Source organism: Pleurodeles waltl, chromosome 3_1 (genome assembly GCF_031143425.1).
Source record: "Pleurodeles waltl isolate 20211129_DDA chromosome 3_1, aPleWal1.hap1.20221129, whole genome shotgun sequence".
NCBI classification, from domain to species: Eukaryota; Metazoa; Chordata; class Amphibia; order Caudata; family Salamandridae; genus Pleurodeles; species Pleurodeles waltl.
The window spans coordinates 1,031,636,566-1,031,655,538 of NC_090440.1; the positions used below are offsets into that span (position 1 = coordinate 1,031,636,566).

At 43.2% G+C, this 18,973-nt stretch overlaps 1 protein-coding gene across 1 annotated transcript in view; it reads right to left on the reverse strand.

Moving 5' to 3' along the window:
- LMLN (leishmanolysin like peptidase) overlaps positions 1-18,973 on the reverse strand; it is a 407,342-nt gene continuing 388,369 nt past the window's right edge. Inside the window, exon 17 of the mRNA XM_069224294.1 lies at positions 1-3,842. Coding sequence (XP_069080395.1) covers positions 3,742-3,842 — 101 coding nt within the window. The 3' untranslated portion in view covers positions 1-3,741. The remainder of the gene's footprint in view (positions 3,843-18,973) is intronic.

The following is an 18,973-nucleotide window of genomic DNA, read 5'->3' on the forward strand; positions in this document are numbered from 1 at the left end:
GTGGACCTCTACATGAACATGGGATGTGAAAACAGGAAAGCATGAAAATATAAGATTAGGAATTTCAACTGTGCATCACATTCCAGAATCATAAGGCAGAGATAAAGTAATCATCTCATGGAGATTGTATGGGACGATCTGTGGATAGAATTGTCTAAATAAATATTTGCGCAGCAAAATGAATTGTTCCTTAAATCATTTGTTACTTCATGGCTTCATTAACTGGGATCCTTTGTCACTACAGAAGAGTGGTGACTTGCTCTACCGAATTCCAAACAGGATACATCATACCAACCTGGCAAGGTACTTTGGGTTCACTGCCCTTAGGAATGCAGCTGAAGTTCTACAAGCATTCTTTCCTCCAGTGTCCATCCTTTTGCTCTTCTTAAGCAGAGGAAGGCACAAAAGTCAAAGATATTAGGAAGCTCTTTTGGACTGCCAAATCAATATTATAATTTGGAGGATGTGGTTATATTTTGGAATGGGGAATCAAACCCATCAATCCTATATTTTTTCCATTTGACAGGTTGTAGGATTTCACTGAAACTGATGCAAGAAAAAACACGACTGATTCCTAAAACCTCTATAGACATGCGTCACGAGGTACGAAAGAGTTCAAAGATGCAGTTTCAAACACAATAGATGTTTGCAGCTCAGACATTTTTTCTTCCATGTTAACTCTCTTGAAGTCTGTTCACCATTTTATTTAATCTTGTTTTGAAAAGAACTACCAAAATCCACAAATTAATAGTTTAGTGTTTATGGAGAAAAGCTGCCTCACACTGAGTCTGGGTTGGCACTTGCTTCCCTTCTCTGAGGAATATTCTTCCAGAAATTATAGACAGCATGTGATTGGGATCCACTCTTCTTTGTAAACAGCTTTCTCTGAGGGTACGATCAGGTCCCTTCCGGAGCAAGATATCTGTGCTCCAATGTTCTGGCATTCTCCTGATGCCAGATCTCCTCTGGGTTGCGACCATAAGGGTTAGCAAGAATTGGATCCTGACCTACGGGACTAGGAATAGCCATAAAACATGCACAAGGCTCCATGTTTATTTCTGATTCCTTAGACGGTTGTGGCACTTGTTCTTCGGCTTGACGTTAGAGATGTTCTCAATGTTGAGCGAATCTTCACCGTTTAAGTACTGAATGGCAACGTATGCCATTACTACCTGGCAAGCAAATCACCGCTAAAACACTCATTACCAATCAGGCGATGCAAAAGGAGTGGTGGTGCATGGCCCTGAAGGACTGACTGCCTGGAAGAATGTCAGTGGATCACAGCTAGATCCAAGGACGAAGCATGGATAATTGAACCCAGATTCAAAGGAGACAGCACCTTTTCTGGCAAACGTTTTTATACACTGTCCTAGCAAGACAAATTCAGCCTGAAAGAACCTGTCAGTCCCTCAATCTTCAAACGTGAAGGGCCTGGCAAATATTACAATCCACAACAGGGTGAGGATTAATTAGACAATAAAGTGTGTTCATTATTTCATGAGTCTGAGTACTTAGGAGGGATACATTAAAAACGATTCAGCACAGTGAAAGAATATCAAAGTGAGGAAAACTGCTGAGGCAAAAAAAAAAACGCCAAAAGACTACTTTTTTGTTTTTTTTAAAGTAACACAGAGCCAAAACTCACACGAAGTGTTCAGTAATCTTTGTTTCACATTGTCTAAAATTAATCAGTCAAACTCCACTTTAAACGTCCTGCTGCCGCTCTAAATCCGTTTCCTGCAGTTTGTTTTAAAAGGAAAAATGAACAAGGCTTTTAAACGCAGTTACATATTTAAAAATGGTTTGTAATGCAAAATCAGAGTGATGTTTTATATAGACAATATTTAAAACGTGTTTTTGGAAAGAGATATTTCTCTTTCAGCAAAATGTGATCACGTACAAAGGCTGAGATAGCCTAGGTTTAATAATATCAAGATACTGTGATGGAGAAATGCAGCTACCTCCAATGGAAAAGCTTCTCAATAGGATTGCCTCCAACCGGATGCTAAATCTTCTAGGGAACCTTATATACCTGGTCGAAGAACTTAGCTACCATTATTCCCAGTCTGGTATGGAATAAAACTACTCAGGAGCCAGATGAAGTAGCAGTACATCATCCTCTCTAAGACTGATGTACTGTCTCCATTGAGAGGATGGAATGCAGTAATATAGCGAAGAGTAAACAAGGTTAAAAAACATTGACTCAGTTCTGATATATTTTCTCTCTAGTACTTCTTTCACAAAGAGTAGGTGCTATGCCACTAGTTCAAGTCCCATACCTGAAGATTGGATTCTACTAGAAGCCTGTTTTTTCACATTTCAGGAGTGACACCTTCAAGTACAGTAGATTCGGTAAAGGCCAGGTTAACAGCCAGTTAGAACCTTAAATGGCATCAAAAGTGGCTTTGACTGAAGGATGCAAATCACCTATTCCTAGACTTACTGTGTTCCATCTATTAGCGTAACTGAGGAGCCTCTCAATACTGAAAGCGCAAAGTAATCAGTATGAATGGACTTTAAAATGTGGCAGTTCTCCACTTGGTATGCTTCGCACCTATCTACACGTCTGTAGTCATTGGATTTTCTCAGAATTGATAAAGCTACCCTCGACATCTAGGTCAAAAGCATCACTGCATTTTTTTTTCACTGTTCTCACACAGCTCAGTGTTGATGAAAAAGTTCAGTACTATTATTCTGAGCATCATCAACTATGGAACACATGGTTGGGATATCAGGGTTTTTTTCTCCAAGTGGTTTGATAAAATGTATAAGCTGCCTCATGGTAATGGTGTACTCACAGTTTGTCTAGATTCTAGTCCTTAGCTTTGGACAAGCTTGACAACTATCTCTGCTGCTGTGAAACCATCCTGTACATACTAAAACAGGGCTTCAATGAAAGGTAGGTTAGTTCTTCACAGGCCAATTTCGAGGGGGTGGTACAAAGGTGTGCCTACAAGGAGGATAGCACAGCATAGCACTATCTCACCCTAGAAGACTAGCTTCCCACAATGAATGTCGTTTGCAATGCGCAGTTTGTAACTTACACAAAGGAAGACTGTTCCATTGCAGTGTATGCCAATAACATGCAAAACAAACTCAAAGAACTTAAGTACTGGCTTAAATCAAGGCAAAAACACATATGACCATCGTCATCCTGTGGGCATGAAGGACTCCCAAAGGAAGCCACTGTTCTAAGCATCCAAATAAAGGATGCAGTCATGGAGCATGAGAAGCCTGGTCAGGGTCACCAGAGCATTGAATATGCTCCTTCAAAATGTGTAGGATCAGCTTTCCATCTCTTCCTGTATTTGTATGGCGCACACACAAAAAATACACATAGTACATTACTGGCAGTAGCGCCACACATTGTATGTCTCTTCCAAAGTGGAGTTGGTCACAGACTCGAAGATACCAGAGGAGAGTTGAACTTTCTCCACTGTTGATGGAAACTCTGGTGTCAAGTAGAAAATACTGGCACTGGTTGACCATTTCAAATCATATCTTCATCTAAAAATGTTTTTGCTTGCTTTAGCACTTGCTGAACTAGTATATGTTCATGGCTTGTGTGTCACAAAACGTCACAAAAACACAGAAATATTTTTTTCCCCTTGAAATGGAAGGGTTATAACTCCATCTGAGTGCTCAGATCTGAGAGATGCAAGCACATAAGTGCTTTCGTCCACGTACATTTCTGCCCAAGCCGTGTGCAGGGGGAGACTAGTCAAAACCATTGTTTTTCCTTTAGCGGGGTGCACAAAGAAGAAATCCGGCCAGCAAAGGAAACAGATTCCCCAGGAGCAGCCACAGAGTTGCAACAGGACTTGAAGAGCGAGAGCATAGATCTAGGGTTAAAAAATACAAGAATTACTCTCACCCTCTTCCAATCATGCAATGAAAACACAACTTATATTTGTTCACAAATAATCATACGGACCAATATCATGGCAACATATTCATGAACCAGTCTGTCGTCATATTGTCAATATGGGGAAAATATGGCACTTATTTTTCTACATTTTTTTTGGAGTATATGTAATGGAGTTATGTGCAATTGCCATGCCCGCTCAATAACGCGAATTCTTTCATTCTTACAATTAAATTACATCTATATTTGTTAGCCATAGATACTATAATGAATGCCAGCACTGGCCAGGTGTGCAGTGAAACAATTAAAAGAACAATATTACACGGCGTTATCTAGTATGTAAATCAGCAGTGTTGCCTAGATAATTTCTGTTATCAAAATCAGATTTCCTGTAATCATATTTGAGTATTATTACAAAAAATGGAAGCCAAACATGGGGTTGACGCTTAGGTTTTGAAACAAGGCAAGAACAGCAACGTTTGGATGTCAGAACAAAAGAACCTATTTGAACCAATAAAAGAAATATCATCATTGGGACCAAAAGCACTAGCGAGCACTCAACCACTTCGAACTCCAGTGTACTCCAGGGTAAGTACTGAACTCCGAAATCAAATCATATGTAGATAATCCCTGATTCCTGAAAGTTCGGTGTTTTCACCATACTGTCACTAATTTGAGCCGTGAACCTCCCAATAGCCATAGTTCCCCATATCTGTAGATACCAGTTTTCTAAAGACTGAGACTGTATCCTACGTCTCCATCTTGGAATCACCATTTCGGACGCTAGTAGTAGTTGGGATTTTAAGTCTATTCTATCTTCCCGGCAGTTTCTAACTCAATAGATCTTAAAACCAAGATGACAAGGGCAGGAGTCTCTAAGATGACATCTCTCAGGCTACTTTTTATGGTCATCAGTATTCAGTTTCTAGTAGTGTAATATGTTTAGGGAAGCCCACTGTATATGAAGCGCAGCTCCCCTACCGCACTGTCTGGAGCATGTATCAGATGTTCCCTTGTACACATTGACAACTAATATTAAGGCATACCACACACTCTATGCATAAGTATGGAAAGAAAACAGTACAAACCACCATTAGTTGCCTTGCTATATTATTTTGATTATTCTAAGTCACTCTTTTTCTTTTTTTATCCAAGTGTGTAAATATATATATATATATATATATATATATATATACACACACACACACACACAAAATATACACACACACACACAGTACTATATGAATAGTGATTTTTTTGCGGGCATAAATGAAAGGCAAAAGACATTTCATATCACCCACCCTATACCATTCAAAAACTCACCATTCATTTCATGCACAAACTGTGCACCTCTCAGTATTTTTACATTTACTCATCGTAAGAACAGATTTCATAATACTTGTGACTTGACTGCAATGTACATTTTGAAAAAACAATCTCTCTATTTTGTATAGGTGTCTCTCTCCAACGATTGACCCGCTGGCCATCGGCAATTTCTTTCCCAAGACCTTTTTGCCAGTTCCAGATTTTTCTGGAAACTAATTGTCCTTTTGTTCCTACGGGTGAAACCACAAAGGTCTCAACATGCATCTGGGGCCTAGTCGCAGCTGTCCTTAATGTGTTTAAAGGTATCAGCAGTTTTAGTCTTGTCCTCTTCAGCATGTTTCCAAGTGTTCTGCATGTTCTCTCCTCAACTGAGTGAATAACAATCCCTCTCTTATCAGTGCAAAAATCAGGATTTAAATGAATTGGGATGGGGGTCAGGGAGTGCATTCCCTGAGGCGCTCTGTAACCTTTTCGATATCCGCCGGAATCCTCCTGCCAGTGAACCCTTATCTGACGTGTGTGTGCTCGTGGGGACTTCATATGCCCTCCAGAGACCACTGTTGGCTCTTGGAAGGTGCTTCGACCCCCACCTGTGCAAGGCGCAAGGTTCAGGCTTGTGATTGGCAGGCCAGCAATATGGCAGCCAGGCCTTATGCTCAGTGCCGAGAGCTGGCTGTGAGCGGCTGGGTGACTGCTCCTGAAAGGACAGGGTGTGAGGTACTGTGAGTCCTGGTGGCCCCTGGCACCCACCATACTGATCGGAGCATCGAGGAGGAGGCGGCAGAGCACGGCGGAGCTGAAAACCCGGTGACTGCAGGCCCATCCGGGACTGGAGCCTGCACAGAGCCAATAAGCAAACCTGCCCCCCTGGCCTGGGGTTCAGAGCATAGAACAGAGAATGAGCGGTGGGATGCCCTTGTTCTTCCTTCCCCTTTTCCTGTTGTGAGAAACGGATCGGGCTCCGGCCAGCCTCGGGTCCCGACAGTTGATGGTGGCCCGGATTGCTGTTGTCTCAGGGACAGCACTCGACTCTGGGGAGTACCGCTGGGCTCTATAGGGTAGTTGATGCACCCCCTCCCCTGGGTTTTTGGCTGCAGTGGCTACCTCGTGAAAGTGATGTGAGTGGTGTGTCCACAACGGGAAAGTGGGATGGGGATTTCTCTGTCCCCCACCTCCTTGCTGGCAACACTCATGTGGGCTGTTGTCCCGGCCACATCGTGGACCCTGGCTGCTCATGCTGCCTGCAATAAATCCTTTGTGTAGTAAAGCAAGCGGGCAGGGTTACTGTCCATGCGGGACCGGCATTGATGGGATGGACCTGCACTGACTGGTCGAGTTCCACCACAGGTCAAGGAGACGTGGCAGGGGACTGTTTGACTGGGTACCTGGTACTTGCGGGGTCCGAAGCTGCTCCTGGCCCCACACGAGTAGGAGGGGGCTTGCGGAGGTGTTGGGGGTGATGCTAGCCAATGGCCAAGAAAAGGGCTGTGGGGCTTGACCTCTCTACTCCACTCTAGGACCACAGTGCCAGGTCACCTGCATTTTGCAAAACGGGGAATGACAGTGGGCTCTCTGCATACACAAAGGCAAAGACTGACAAGTTTACCACTCCACTAGCATTCGCCCTGGGCTTGACCTCTGAAGCACCCTGAATTCAAGGACACTGCAGCCATCCTCTTGGTGATCCAGCCTTCCAGAATGACCTTAGAGACTAAAATAGGGGAATGGAGAGTGGATGTGACCCTCCTCCGGCAAGATCTCAGAAATGTGGCTGATAGGGTATCAGGTGCGGAAGGTTGTGTCTTAGCATTTGACGAATAAATGACCACTCTCACATTGGTTTGAGGTGGTGGGAGCTCACAGACCACTGGCGAAGAAGCTGCCCCTGGGCATGCCTCCACACCCCATGATTGCGAAAATTCTAAACTTCGGAGACAGACATAGAGAGATATAAAATTCTCCAGGAGGCCAGATGGGCTGCAACCCTAACTCCTCTCTGCTCGGACCAAGATCTTTCTGGATTGTACAAAACTAGCTCAACAACCATGAAAGTCCTTTAATGCAATTAAGCAGAACCTCCAGACTAGGAACCTCCAATATATATTGATTTTTCCAGCCAAGTTTAAATTACTCCACAACTCTTGATCCCACTTCCTTGAGAAGCCAGAGGCTACATGGGACTGGGTAGCAGAAAAGAAAGACCTTAAGAACCGGGGTCCCCTAGACTGAAACCTTCCTGTTCAGGAAGGGTGCCCACCTATGGAAGCGCCAGACCCAAACACAGATCAAAAACCCACAGGATGAGGGAGATCCAGTGAAAAAAAACAAAAAAAGGAAAATCGCTGGCCTCATCAGATACAGCTAAGCGCCAACATTGTACTGACTTACAGGATGCAAGAAAAGGTGTGACTCCTACTCTCATCCAACCAAAGGATTCTGAGGAAGAGGAATTGCTTTGATGACCCCTTGTCAACTCACCAACCTTGGAAGCATGAACACGGAAGTGGATGTACCCATACGATGGCTTACTTAACTGGGCTGGGTGCCCATATACATGTTTAAATATTTTTTTGTATTACTTGTCATTTAAGCCTATAAAAGAGAAGGTCCATGTCTACTACTAGTGTCCCATTTGGATTGTCACAATGGGTTTGTGTTGGACAACACATGCTTTAGGGATCGAAGTGTTGGGTGGGGGTTTGAATGTTTAGACACTGTTCTGATTATGTTTTTGTTTTGCAGTGAATCCTAGTTCGTTTTAATGGGATAACAGGAGTTGGCTTAGCCTCCGGCTTGCAGACTCGTGCCCCCGTCACCTAGTGACTTTCAACCTACTTAGCTTGCTCTGTCTTAGCCCATTTAATTATTTAATTCTTCTAAGATGGCTGCCTTGTTTATAATTAGGCCACTTGTTATGAGTTACATTATCAGTGTCACCGCGCTAAGGCGTCAAGATCAAGCAACAAAGACAAACATACAGTAGGCGTGCACACTTCGGGATTTTCCCTCTCTATACTTTCGAGGGATTGTTTATATTAATTGCCGTCCCAAGCATGACTTATCTATTGTTTGGGAACACACCTAAGTCAGGGGTCCTTGTAGATCTGTATAAATATATCACACTTTAGATAGATAATCAGAGGGATTCCGACCAGAGGGCATCGCCACCATCGCTGATATCGATGCTGCAGTCGTCTTGACGCTGACCCATTCTTCGTGTCCCTGCGGAATCTGAGCTAGAGACCTCATTCCAAGGTAACGAGGGTTGGGGACTCCTCTCATGGACATGGCATTGGCAGATTAGGTTTAACAAACCCAGCTCTCCTTTAGGTAGGAGGTTAGGCCTTTCACATTAGGGTATTAGGGCATGTTACATCTCGTATGTCTCTTCTATGCATTGCAAGATGGTGGGGGTCTTTGTAATAATGACTCGTCTTCACAATTCTGTTTCTTGCATTTTTTATTATCCTAATCATTGCAGCCCATGCAACTTATCGCAAATTGCAGTTATGTTAAATAAAAACTATTGAAACTTTACTGCATCTTTGTCATTGCCTGTGTTTGTATGAGACATGGTATATCTGTGAGAAAGGGGTTATCTCTGTTTAACCACGACACTCCCTGAGATATCTTATTCTCAAGTCCATGCGTTAAGGCTGCCACAAATCCCCTTTTACTATTGTGTTTCTGGTGAGGTGCTGCTAGTCAGCCGGTAAGGTTGGAACAACAGTTACGACTTGTAGGAAAGGCGTAGTCGCCTACAAGCAAAAGTACTGTCATCCTTTAACCAGCAGTCTTGCCCAGAGCAAGAGTCCAAACTAAGACAGTATTTATAAACCATTGCATCCAGAGTTATTGTTTGTTTAGTGTTCTAATGCAGGGGTTGTTGAACAAACTCTCACTACTCAAAGACAGACGTCTTGGTCATCATTTGCTCTTCCCACTAGGTCCTCCTACTAGGTCCCATTGGTTGAATTCTTGTTTATATCTGAAACGTTAATGGCTTGAATGACTCCATAGAAGGGGGACTGGTCCTCCAATATGCCAAGAGACTGGTGACAGCAGTCCTTATGCTTCAAGAAAAATACCTACTGGGTGCAAAATGATCCTTTCTGGGTTGGTTCGCTATGACAAATTACACCATGCCAGGGTTGCCAGGAGCTCCAGAGAGATCCCAATACTCCCACACAAGAGTTTTCCCTTCATAGTGTCAGCAGTAAAAACTGATCCACAGGAAGGCACACTGGTGTTGAGAGCAGTTTTAAGGGGGGACACTATAATTTCCTAAGTGTACTGCTCAGGTCCTGAGACCTGTCTTTGAAGAAATGGAGACAGTGATCCTAAAGTTCCCACTAGGTACCACTATCATAGGGAGAGACATTAACATTTCTCCAAATCCAGCCCTAGACTCCATGGGCTTAGTCACAGGTGGAAAAGCAGGTCTAGCTAAAGTCATGGGGGAGTGGCTGACCTCCATGGGACTCTGATGACTGGAGAGCCTGGCACTCACAGAGTAGGGAATACACCCATACCTCCACTGCATATAAAACCCTCTCTTGCACAGATCTCCTGCTCCTTCCGGCGCCAGACATAATCGGCATAACAGTGGGGGTATTCTTCTGCGGGGGATCTCAGACCACACCCTGGTCACGGTGAGTCTGGGAGTGCCCTCTGCAGAACGAGGCTCAGTTTGGTGCCTTATTGTGCGGTGCTTGCAGGACAACACAAGTGGAGTTCCTTGCTACAGAACTACAATATTGTTTTCAAAGTAACCAAGGTTTGATTGTGTCACTAGGCACATTGTGAGCAGCTGGGAAAGAGACTATGTGAGGGTTGGCAAGGATATACGTCATGCATACACACCGGAGGACACAAAGGCACATGGTGGATTTGGAATCCAAAATCTTGGCACTGCCTGCTAGCTTCGCCAGCGACCTTCCTTATAGAACTCAGCCTCACAACGCTTCAATCTGGCAGCTGTCCCTCATAGGAGGCCCATAAGTGGATGGCCTCAACTAGAAGGGTATACAATTGAGTGGAAAAAAATGGAAAGCAGCTTTTACTGGCTAGCTACCAGAGATCTGGCTTCCTAAATAGTCCATGCAATCAAAATCAGGCATGGCCATGTGTGGTACAAGGCAGCAAAAATCTCAGATGCTTTTGCAGCCTACTATCAGTAGCTCTATGCCCCATGGGAACATCCTTCCCAATAGCAGGTCACTCCGCTACTTACTGACATACCACTGTCTTTGCTCTCTTCCACCAATAGAACAGAACTGGACCAACCAATTGCACTTGATGAGATTGAGAAGGGTATGGGCAATATCAATGCAGGCAAGATGCCTGGGCTGGACAGCTTCCCACTCAAGTAATATGCCTGATTCTGCGAGATTCTTTCTTCTCCCGGTTGCTTGATCTATATGGTACAGAGTAACAAAAGGGGTTCGTCATACCAGAATTAGATTTGGCCACCATAGTCGTCATCATCCATAAAGCAGTGGCCCTTCAGACAAGTGCACTTTTACTGCCCCATCTCCTTGATCAAAATCAATGGGACAAAATCCTGACAAACAGGCTCCTTCTTGTCCAGATCTCTCTGGTCGACCAGGACCAGTGTTCTTTAAACCCAACTGCAGTACCCAGCAATTGTATTCATCGGGTCCGGGTGGAGCTGGCCCATCCAAGTACTTTCCTGTTTATTGATTTTCGAAAAAGCATTTGAATTTGACTGGGCCTTCCTGGGGGAAGTTCCTCTTGCATGTGGAGTTCTGGGATTCAAACCTCACTTTAGGAAATATATCAGGATTTTTCACTCGAAGCCAGCTGTGCAGGTGTGGCTTAACAGTGTGGTTTCAGCCCTTTTCAAGATTGGTAGGTCCCTACTCCCATTCACCCTAACCATTAAGTCCTCAGCCTGACTAATTAGATTTGATGACCAATCTGGGGCTAATGATGGGAGGGTGGCGTGGAAGACAGGATTGCATTATTGTAGACAGCATGATGGTATTTTTACCAAACGTCTCCATTTGTTGAGCCCCCTGCCTTATCGAATGCTTGAACATTTTTGCAGAAGCGACCGGGCTCAAGGTCAACTGGACTAAATTTCTTCTGGTCCCACTTAAAGGCAATAATGGCTGCACAAGTGCAACACGCGCACCACTGGCTCCATTCCACACTGTTTCTGCCACATATGCTTTGGAGTCAGTTTCCGTGCCCCTTGACTAGTGATATGCACACTGCTGAGATGCCTCATGGGTGCAGTGGACACTGTTCGCTGCATTGTGTGGGTCTAGGAATGGCTGCGATGATGAGTGTGGCTAAACTGTTTCTAAGCACTAAACTACAGCTAGAGCATAACCCAATTCTACACCTTACCCTGGAGGGCCAAGCTCGAAAGGCAGATGGCTCTTGTGGGCCCCAAATGGGGGACCTGTATCGCAATGGTAGCTTCACTGAGCAGAAGGTGGTGTGGACCCATACCGGAAGTGCACCACTCAATGCTTTATAATATTATTGCCTGCAAACTATTGCAAATTGCTACACCTTACATTTCCCTGGGGTAAAAAGCTTGCCTCTTCCTTCCCCAATCAAATGAATACCAGACTGTACAGCATGATGCAGGACGGAGTGCCTTTGACTACTTCTGGAGCGGTTGAATGCTGGAGGTGGGCTCTAGGACCCACAGTGACTGACAAATGCTGGAAATTTTGTTACACCCAGATGGTGGCGCTTCCCCTAATTACAGATGGAGAGTCATGCATATCAAGTACTAACATAGGATGCACCATTCCCCGATAGGGCTTTGCGGAATGGGACTTTGTAATGATCAAGCTGCACTCACTGTAGGAAAGAGGACCTTGACTTTCTACATCTTGCATGGGTATGCAACCAATTTGCTCAGTTCTGGACCTCTGTCCTGAGCTGTGGGGAGGAGTTAACAGGCTGGGTCACCCGAAGGGAGCCTATGGTTGCAGAACCAGAATATATAAGCGATGCTCCAGCTACCTATTGCAAACTTATTGTCATGATGTTGCTCATGGCAAGAGAAGTGTGTCAATGCAGATGCCTGGCTTCATGGGAGCAAGATAGGCTGAGGGACATGACCTACTGTCAGGAAAGTCTGAATGAATACTGGGCCCTGATGATGCCAACAGCTCGTCCTCATGATATAGGGGATCCCTTGCGCATATCTGGTGATGCATCATCACGAAGAAACAGTGCTGCCCAGATACTGGGAGAGAGAGGGGCGATTCTGCAACTGTCCACAGTTAATGTGAACGTTATGGTTGTCCCTTGCACTGTGCCCACTATGACTTGCTCTACATAGATAGATAAGACCTGTAGCGCGGCGCGTTCCGTGGAATACTATACATGTGTCCTGGGTAAGTCAACTTGTCTTGCATGATTGCACCCTGCTGCAAATTTCCATTTTCTTGCTAAGATTAATAATAGTTTTATATACACACATATATATATATATATATATATATATATATATATATATATATATTGCCATCAGCAATTGGCAATCCTCCATCCCAATAAGATACCTTAGTGTCCAATACTTAGGAATTTACATAGCATTGGAGCCCCAGCCTGACATGGAGTCTTAACCTCTTCCCCCTCTGATGGGGAAAATCAAGAGGGATATCTATTGGTAGGAGAAACTCCCACTGCATATACTAGGCAGAGTGGCTCTATCTAAATTGATAGTTTCGCATCGCTTTCTCTATGCTTTGCAGAGTTTCCCACTGACAATACCGAACCAGTGGTTTAAATGTCAGCCCACCATAGTCTGCTCTTTTTTTATGGGCGGACTTCCCTTTGCATATCCCAATTGACAAATGTCGTCAGTCTGTATATGATGGTGTGCGCATGTCAGGCCTAAACTGTACTGCTAGTCATCCCAAACCAAGTCATTAACGACTGGTTGAGTGGGGGAAGGCATGATTCGGCCTACCATGTATAACTCGCTTTCCTAGGACTAGATAATATAATATACTTCCTATATGGAGGCACAATGCTGCAGCACCGCCTGAAAAAAGTCAACGAGGGTAGTGTTGCTCACCTATTGCTCAGCCCTGTACCTGACAGAGTGGGACTGCAGAGTAATACAGCAAACTGCTGCGGAAGGCAGAGTGGCTTACTCATCTCTTCCAACTACAGAGATTTGGTAAGTGGGACAAAATAGGCATCACAAACTTGGGAGAAGAATTGCAGGGATTACATACAAAATCATTTCAGGACATTAAAACGCAGTTTGATTTGCACAGATCCCAACTGAATAACTATTTACAGCTGTCACACACTTGCTGGGCACTTGGAGGCTACTGGGACCCTTCGGAGTACAGCCGTTAGGGCCCATGGATTCATGAATGACTGAGTGATGGTTGGTGATGCAGTATATGAGGAGACATGCATGCCTACAAGAAAATTGTATATACTAGATGTTGTAGTGCCTTTTTACATTATGGAATGAAAACATTTTGTTTATCAAAAAATAGCTTGAGTCCAAGGAGGCGAGAAGCTGGTGACAGCCCCACCCCAGGCCACACCCTATATTCTAATAGTGTGCTAGTGGTCTGAATTAAGTTCTGCAGAATTTCCTGCTAGGGCATTTATAAGATACTTCTTAATGCCTGATCTATACAAGACCAGTTTTTGACATACTCTTATTATCTCCATTTCCCCAGAGTGTGGAGCTATGTGACTTTATAATATAGTTGTAGGATTTGAAAGGCATGACCACTCCCGTATTTAGGTGCTCTCACCTTGATTGCAAGCCTTGGTATCTTCCCCTGGCATACAATCTAAAGAAGCTGTTTTTGGAGTGCTTCTAAAACCTTGCTACTGATTCTGATAGAAAAGGTATGAAATGTGTAAAGGAGTCATGGCACAATGCACACTTTCTCCACTGCTATTCTGTCCAGTCATGATACACAAATATTTATGCAAGCTGTGCACATCAACGTTCATCTGTCCCAAGAGTGCTGCAGTCTTTGAGGTATAAAGTGTGCTCCTCTATGTATTTTAACGATTTGCTATTTTAAAAGGGGTAGCTGTTTCATGCTCTCTAGATTGTGTTGATTAATTTTCAACACTTGCAATATTGTCCTTCATCATTTCTACCCTGCCATGGACTTCAGTCTTTTTTTTACCAGTGGTTGGATACACAATTAAAAATATATTACAGAAAACACTGTCTGCAAACATCAAGATGAAAAAGTTACTTACTTGCAATAGTAGTGTTCTAGTATTTATGCCTTTCATAGACTGACATGCTCGATTCATCCAGCTTGATGTTCCACTATAATATTACATTAGCAATCACATTAAAACATAGCCCAAAAACTGTAACCATGGCTTGAGTAATCCAGTCACATCATAAAAAATAAAAAATAAAAAACTTCAGCCAGTCAGGAACAATTAGACTGAATACCACAACCTGAGCAGCCACCAGCCTTCAGATTTCAAAGCACTCGTGTGAAGGACCAATATTAGGTGGGTCTTGCAGAGAGGAGGCTGGGACGCATGTGGATCCATAAAAGACGTCAATATTGGAGAACTACTATTACAGGTAACTAACTGACTCACCTCAATGAAAGAGATGACAAACTATTGCTGGCCAACTGCTATATCCATCTTCCGGACAATGTTGTTTAAAGGTGTGTGTGTGTGTGTGTGTGTTCAATCATGTTGCCACTTTGTATGTGTCTGTTACCAACACTCCAGAAAACAGAACAGTGTATACCACAGCTCTCCCCGTAGGATGCTGTGCAGTAGTCTGCCTATTTTTGAGGGGCAAAATGAAAAAAACATCTGCAACTCATTGGCTTACACCCTCTTTAGAAATGGATTCTGCCTTGCGTTGATCCGCAAAGGCAATTAAAAGCTGACCTGACTTCCTAAAATTTTTAGTTCTGCCCAAGTAGAATTTTAGAAATCATTTTTATATAAATAATGTAATCTCTCTCTGGATTTCTGCAGGGATTTGGAAAGATGTCTTTAGTTTAATTGGCTCATTTAAGTGGAAGTTTGAAGACAATTTAGATATAAACTTCAGGTTAATGCTCAATGTGATCCTTTCAATGCAAAATTGGAGATAGGCTTATTTAATTGAGAAGGTTTGCATTTCACTTTCCCTACGAGCTGATGTCCATGCAAAAGGTAAAGCCACCTTCCATGAAATGAACTTTACTCCTGCCATGTGAATTGAGGTTAAGTTGGAGCTTGCATAAGCTGAGACATGAATGTGTTAAGTTGCCAAAGCACCACAGGAGGTCTTACAGGAGGGAAAGAGTTAAAAAGTCCTTTCATGAACTCCTTGGTCAGTCTATTTGTAAATAGAGAAAGTTTGTTTTCTTCTGAAATGGGAGGTAATTGCTACATGCACTCTGATGCATGAGCCAAACCCGATTGAGAAAGACAAAGTAAATAGGGAAGAATTTGATGTGCTATTGTAGACACAGGATGTAAAACAAGGTAATCGCGCGAGGAACAATATGTTTTCCATTAAGCACAGTAGGTTCCATTTGTTGAGAGATCTTGTGTGTTCCATTTTTTTTCTGCAGTCTTCTGATGTGCTGAGATTGAAACATTCATTGTGTTCAGGAGCCAACCAGACAACTTCAGAGATTCTGGGTCTGTATGCTGGATCTGACTGGCTCCTCTGTTCAAATGTTCACGCCATGGCGCCATCGGGATCTGTGGAGCTTTTTAGAGTAGCATGAATTCGGTACGGCAAAACTGTCTCAGCCAATCTGGCACAGTAAGAATTATTCAGCATGGTTCCCTTCATATTTTCCTCTGTACTTGGGGGAGCAGATGAAGAGGTGAAAATGCATACACAAATGTCCCCGACCAGGGCAATCCCACACAACCTTGGTAACATCCACCTGCCTGTATAGTACTGGCATTTCTGATTAACGTATGTTGGGAAAAGATCAATGTTTGGCCTGCCCCCGATTCTAAACACTTTGTCGACTTGGGATTGATGCATTTCCATTTCGTGACATTCCTATACTTTTTATCAATCCAGACAATTTCCTGTGCTAGTAGATGTTCTGCGTTATAGATGCTTCATGTTGAAGTTCCCTTTTCCAGAGAATATGATCTTCCATCGACAGGCTTTCTGGCTTTGTTCCTCCCCACCTGTTTATGCAGAACATAGTGGTGGCATTGTCTGTGCGTACCAACATTGATGACGTCCTCCAGTCTTTGAAGGAAGCATTGAAGACCCAAGGGTATTTCTTGATGTGCTAGAAGGTTTATATGTAAAGGTTTATCCTTGAATTAAATTGTTATTGATATCAAGATATTGGAGATGAGCATCCCATCCTTCTACGGAAGTGATTGTTGTCACAATAAACTTTGCGGGCTATATTAACAAACTGAAGCCGTTTATCATATTGGCCACCCTTGCCCATCAAAACACCCTTCTCTCATCAATACTGTTATCTTGATCTGATCTTGAAAGCATCCATTTGTTTGTACTCTCCTGAAGCAGTCTTAGCTGTAGCCATCAAAAGTGAACTAAAGGAGTACAGGAGGAACTCGTGTTAAAACGTTGCCTGAAATCGAGAACCATTCATGGATCAAATCTGAAATGTGGAATCCTGCAATATGTGCACTCTCTCTTAGGAAGGAAATGCCTTTTCTTTTTTTGTGTCCGGTATTGAACACAGACATTGGATATTGGTCTGTGGATTGGTTAAAGTTTTTTGAGTCATGGTTTGAACAGGTTCAAACATGCCTGCACTGAATTCCTGACTGAATTTTATGTTGAGCCGTTTATCAATCAGAGGTGCAAATAGGGAAATGCTTGATGACCTTGCTTCCTTAAATGTGCGGATACTAGTGACATGCATTTTGCGAATGTCCTTGGGCCTGACTTTAGTCCAAATGGCAGCAACCTGAACTGATAGTGGCAACCAGCCCCCTGGAGATGCAACTGTTTTTTATGGTTTGGGTGAATGCAGATGTGAAAGCAGACATCCTTACAAGTCTAGAAAGATCATAAATTTGGATTCTCTTAGCTGATATAGAATATCCCACAAGGATATCATCCTGATCTTTTGGTTTAGGAGGAAATACTGAGATGGTGCTGATCTGAAAATTGGTCTCAATTCACCTCACCTCTTCTTAATTAAAAATCAACATAAATAGATACCAGAATTTAGCTTGGACTTGGGGACCTTGTCTACAGCCCCTTTCTTTAGCATCAAGACACTTTTCCATTGCAGTATATGCAGATGATGCATTGTGGTTAGGTTTCTTGACAAAGCTAAACTATGACCACATGTCCTTTGTGATGTTTCTCAAACATTCTGTCCTACTTGGTGAAGGAGGTAATATGCAGAATGGGGTGACCAGTGCCTATAGTTCAGAAGCACTTCCAACCGGTGTCTTGTGATCTGAACTGCATAACGCTTCTTTTTAGAGTGGTTCTGAAGTATGCCAATGATGATGGTCTGTACTGAGGCTGATGCTGCTGATGATATGGCTGGTGTTGTACACCATAAAGCTAATAGCTGTATTCTTGGTATCCACCACTATAGTCTAGTTCTCTCTCCCTAAAATGCCAAATGTTATCCAAGTGCCCATACTCTCTCTCTCTCCAGAGGCACAGTTACAGGAGTAGATGGATTTCTAGACCTTTGCACTGCTTGAATTAGACGAGTCTGCTACTGGATTACCTTTTAGGCAGGCTAGTGTAGTATCTAGCACCTTCTACTTCTTCTCCAATTGCAGTACCACTGCGGACACTGGCTGGTTTCTACATAACTTGGAGGCATTCATTCCATTTGTGGTTGATACTTGTTATTGACTTCACTTCTCTGATGTGTCTTTAAAGTCATAAACAAAGCAGTCAGCTTCCTTTGCTGGTAAAGGTAGATCAAGGCATTTACATACCTTTTCAATAACAGCATGCCTTCTGGTGAAGAGTTTATGGGCCCTGGCACCAGAAAATCCGGTGAAGTGGCTAGGTAGTCATCCTTTTCTGGTCGTCTTGGAAAGAAGTGGCTTCTGTGGTCAAGGTCATCGTGAAACCTCTCTGCAATGGCGATAGAGTCAAAGTAGTTGAGTGTGGTGTCCAAGCAGGAAATACTACCTTGGCAACAGTTACTGCATGCTGTGATTTAGAAAATGTTACTGGTAGTACCCTTTGCAGGGTTTGATAACCTGGTATAACTTGTAGCTAATCCTTCTCTGTAAATCATCTATCATAAACTGCCTCATCCAGAGATCCTGCACAAACGCTATAGGAATTTGGATTATAATCCGAGTCATGGTACAGTCGGCCCTCATAGTACGGATCATATTGTTGCTGAGACTGGTAGTGCGATGGGTGAGAGTCTTCTTCAAAAGTGCCTTGAATCATGTAGCTTTTAAGTTCTCCTTCAGGTGGTGCTGATAGAGGATTCTATTGGTCATCATCGAATTTCTCGCATTCAATTCTTATCTAGCTAGAACTGTATGCAAGGCTAAATGGTCCCTCATTCTCTGATCCTTCCAAGAGCTTCACTGGTGGTTGTTCAGATATTTTCTTTGGACAAGTAGGTTGAGGCATAATTTCTGATGGCACTCCACCCTCTGAGATGTATGTTATGTTAGCTGAAGAAAAAGTATCTTCTGTAGACTGAATCTGTAGTGCAAGGTGTCTTGTCAACATTGAGATAATTAATGGGTGTCTAGTCAAAGGAGATGTCATTGACTATTTCTTTTTAGAATATCACCTACGAGGTTTTAGAAAAGGATCAAAGTGTTCTCCTCGTATGTTTT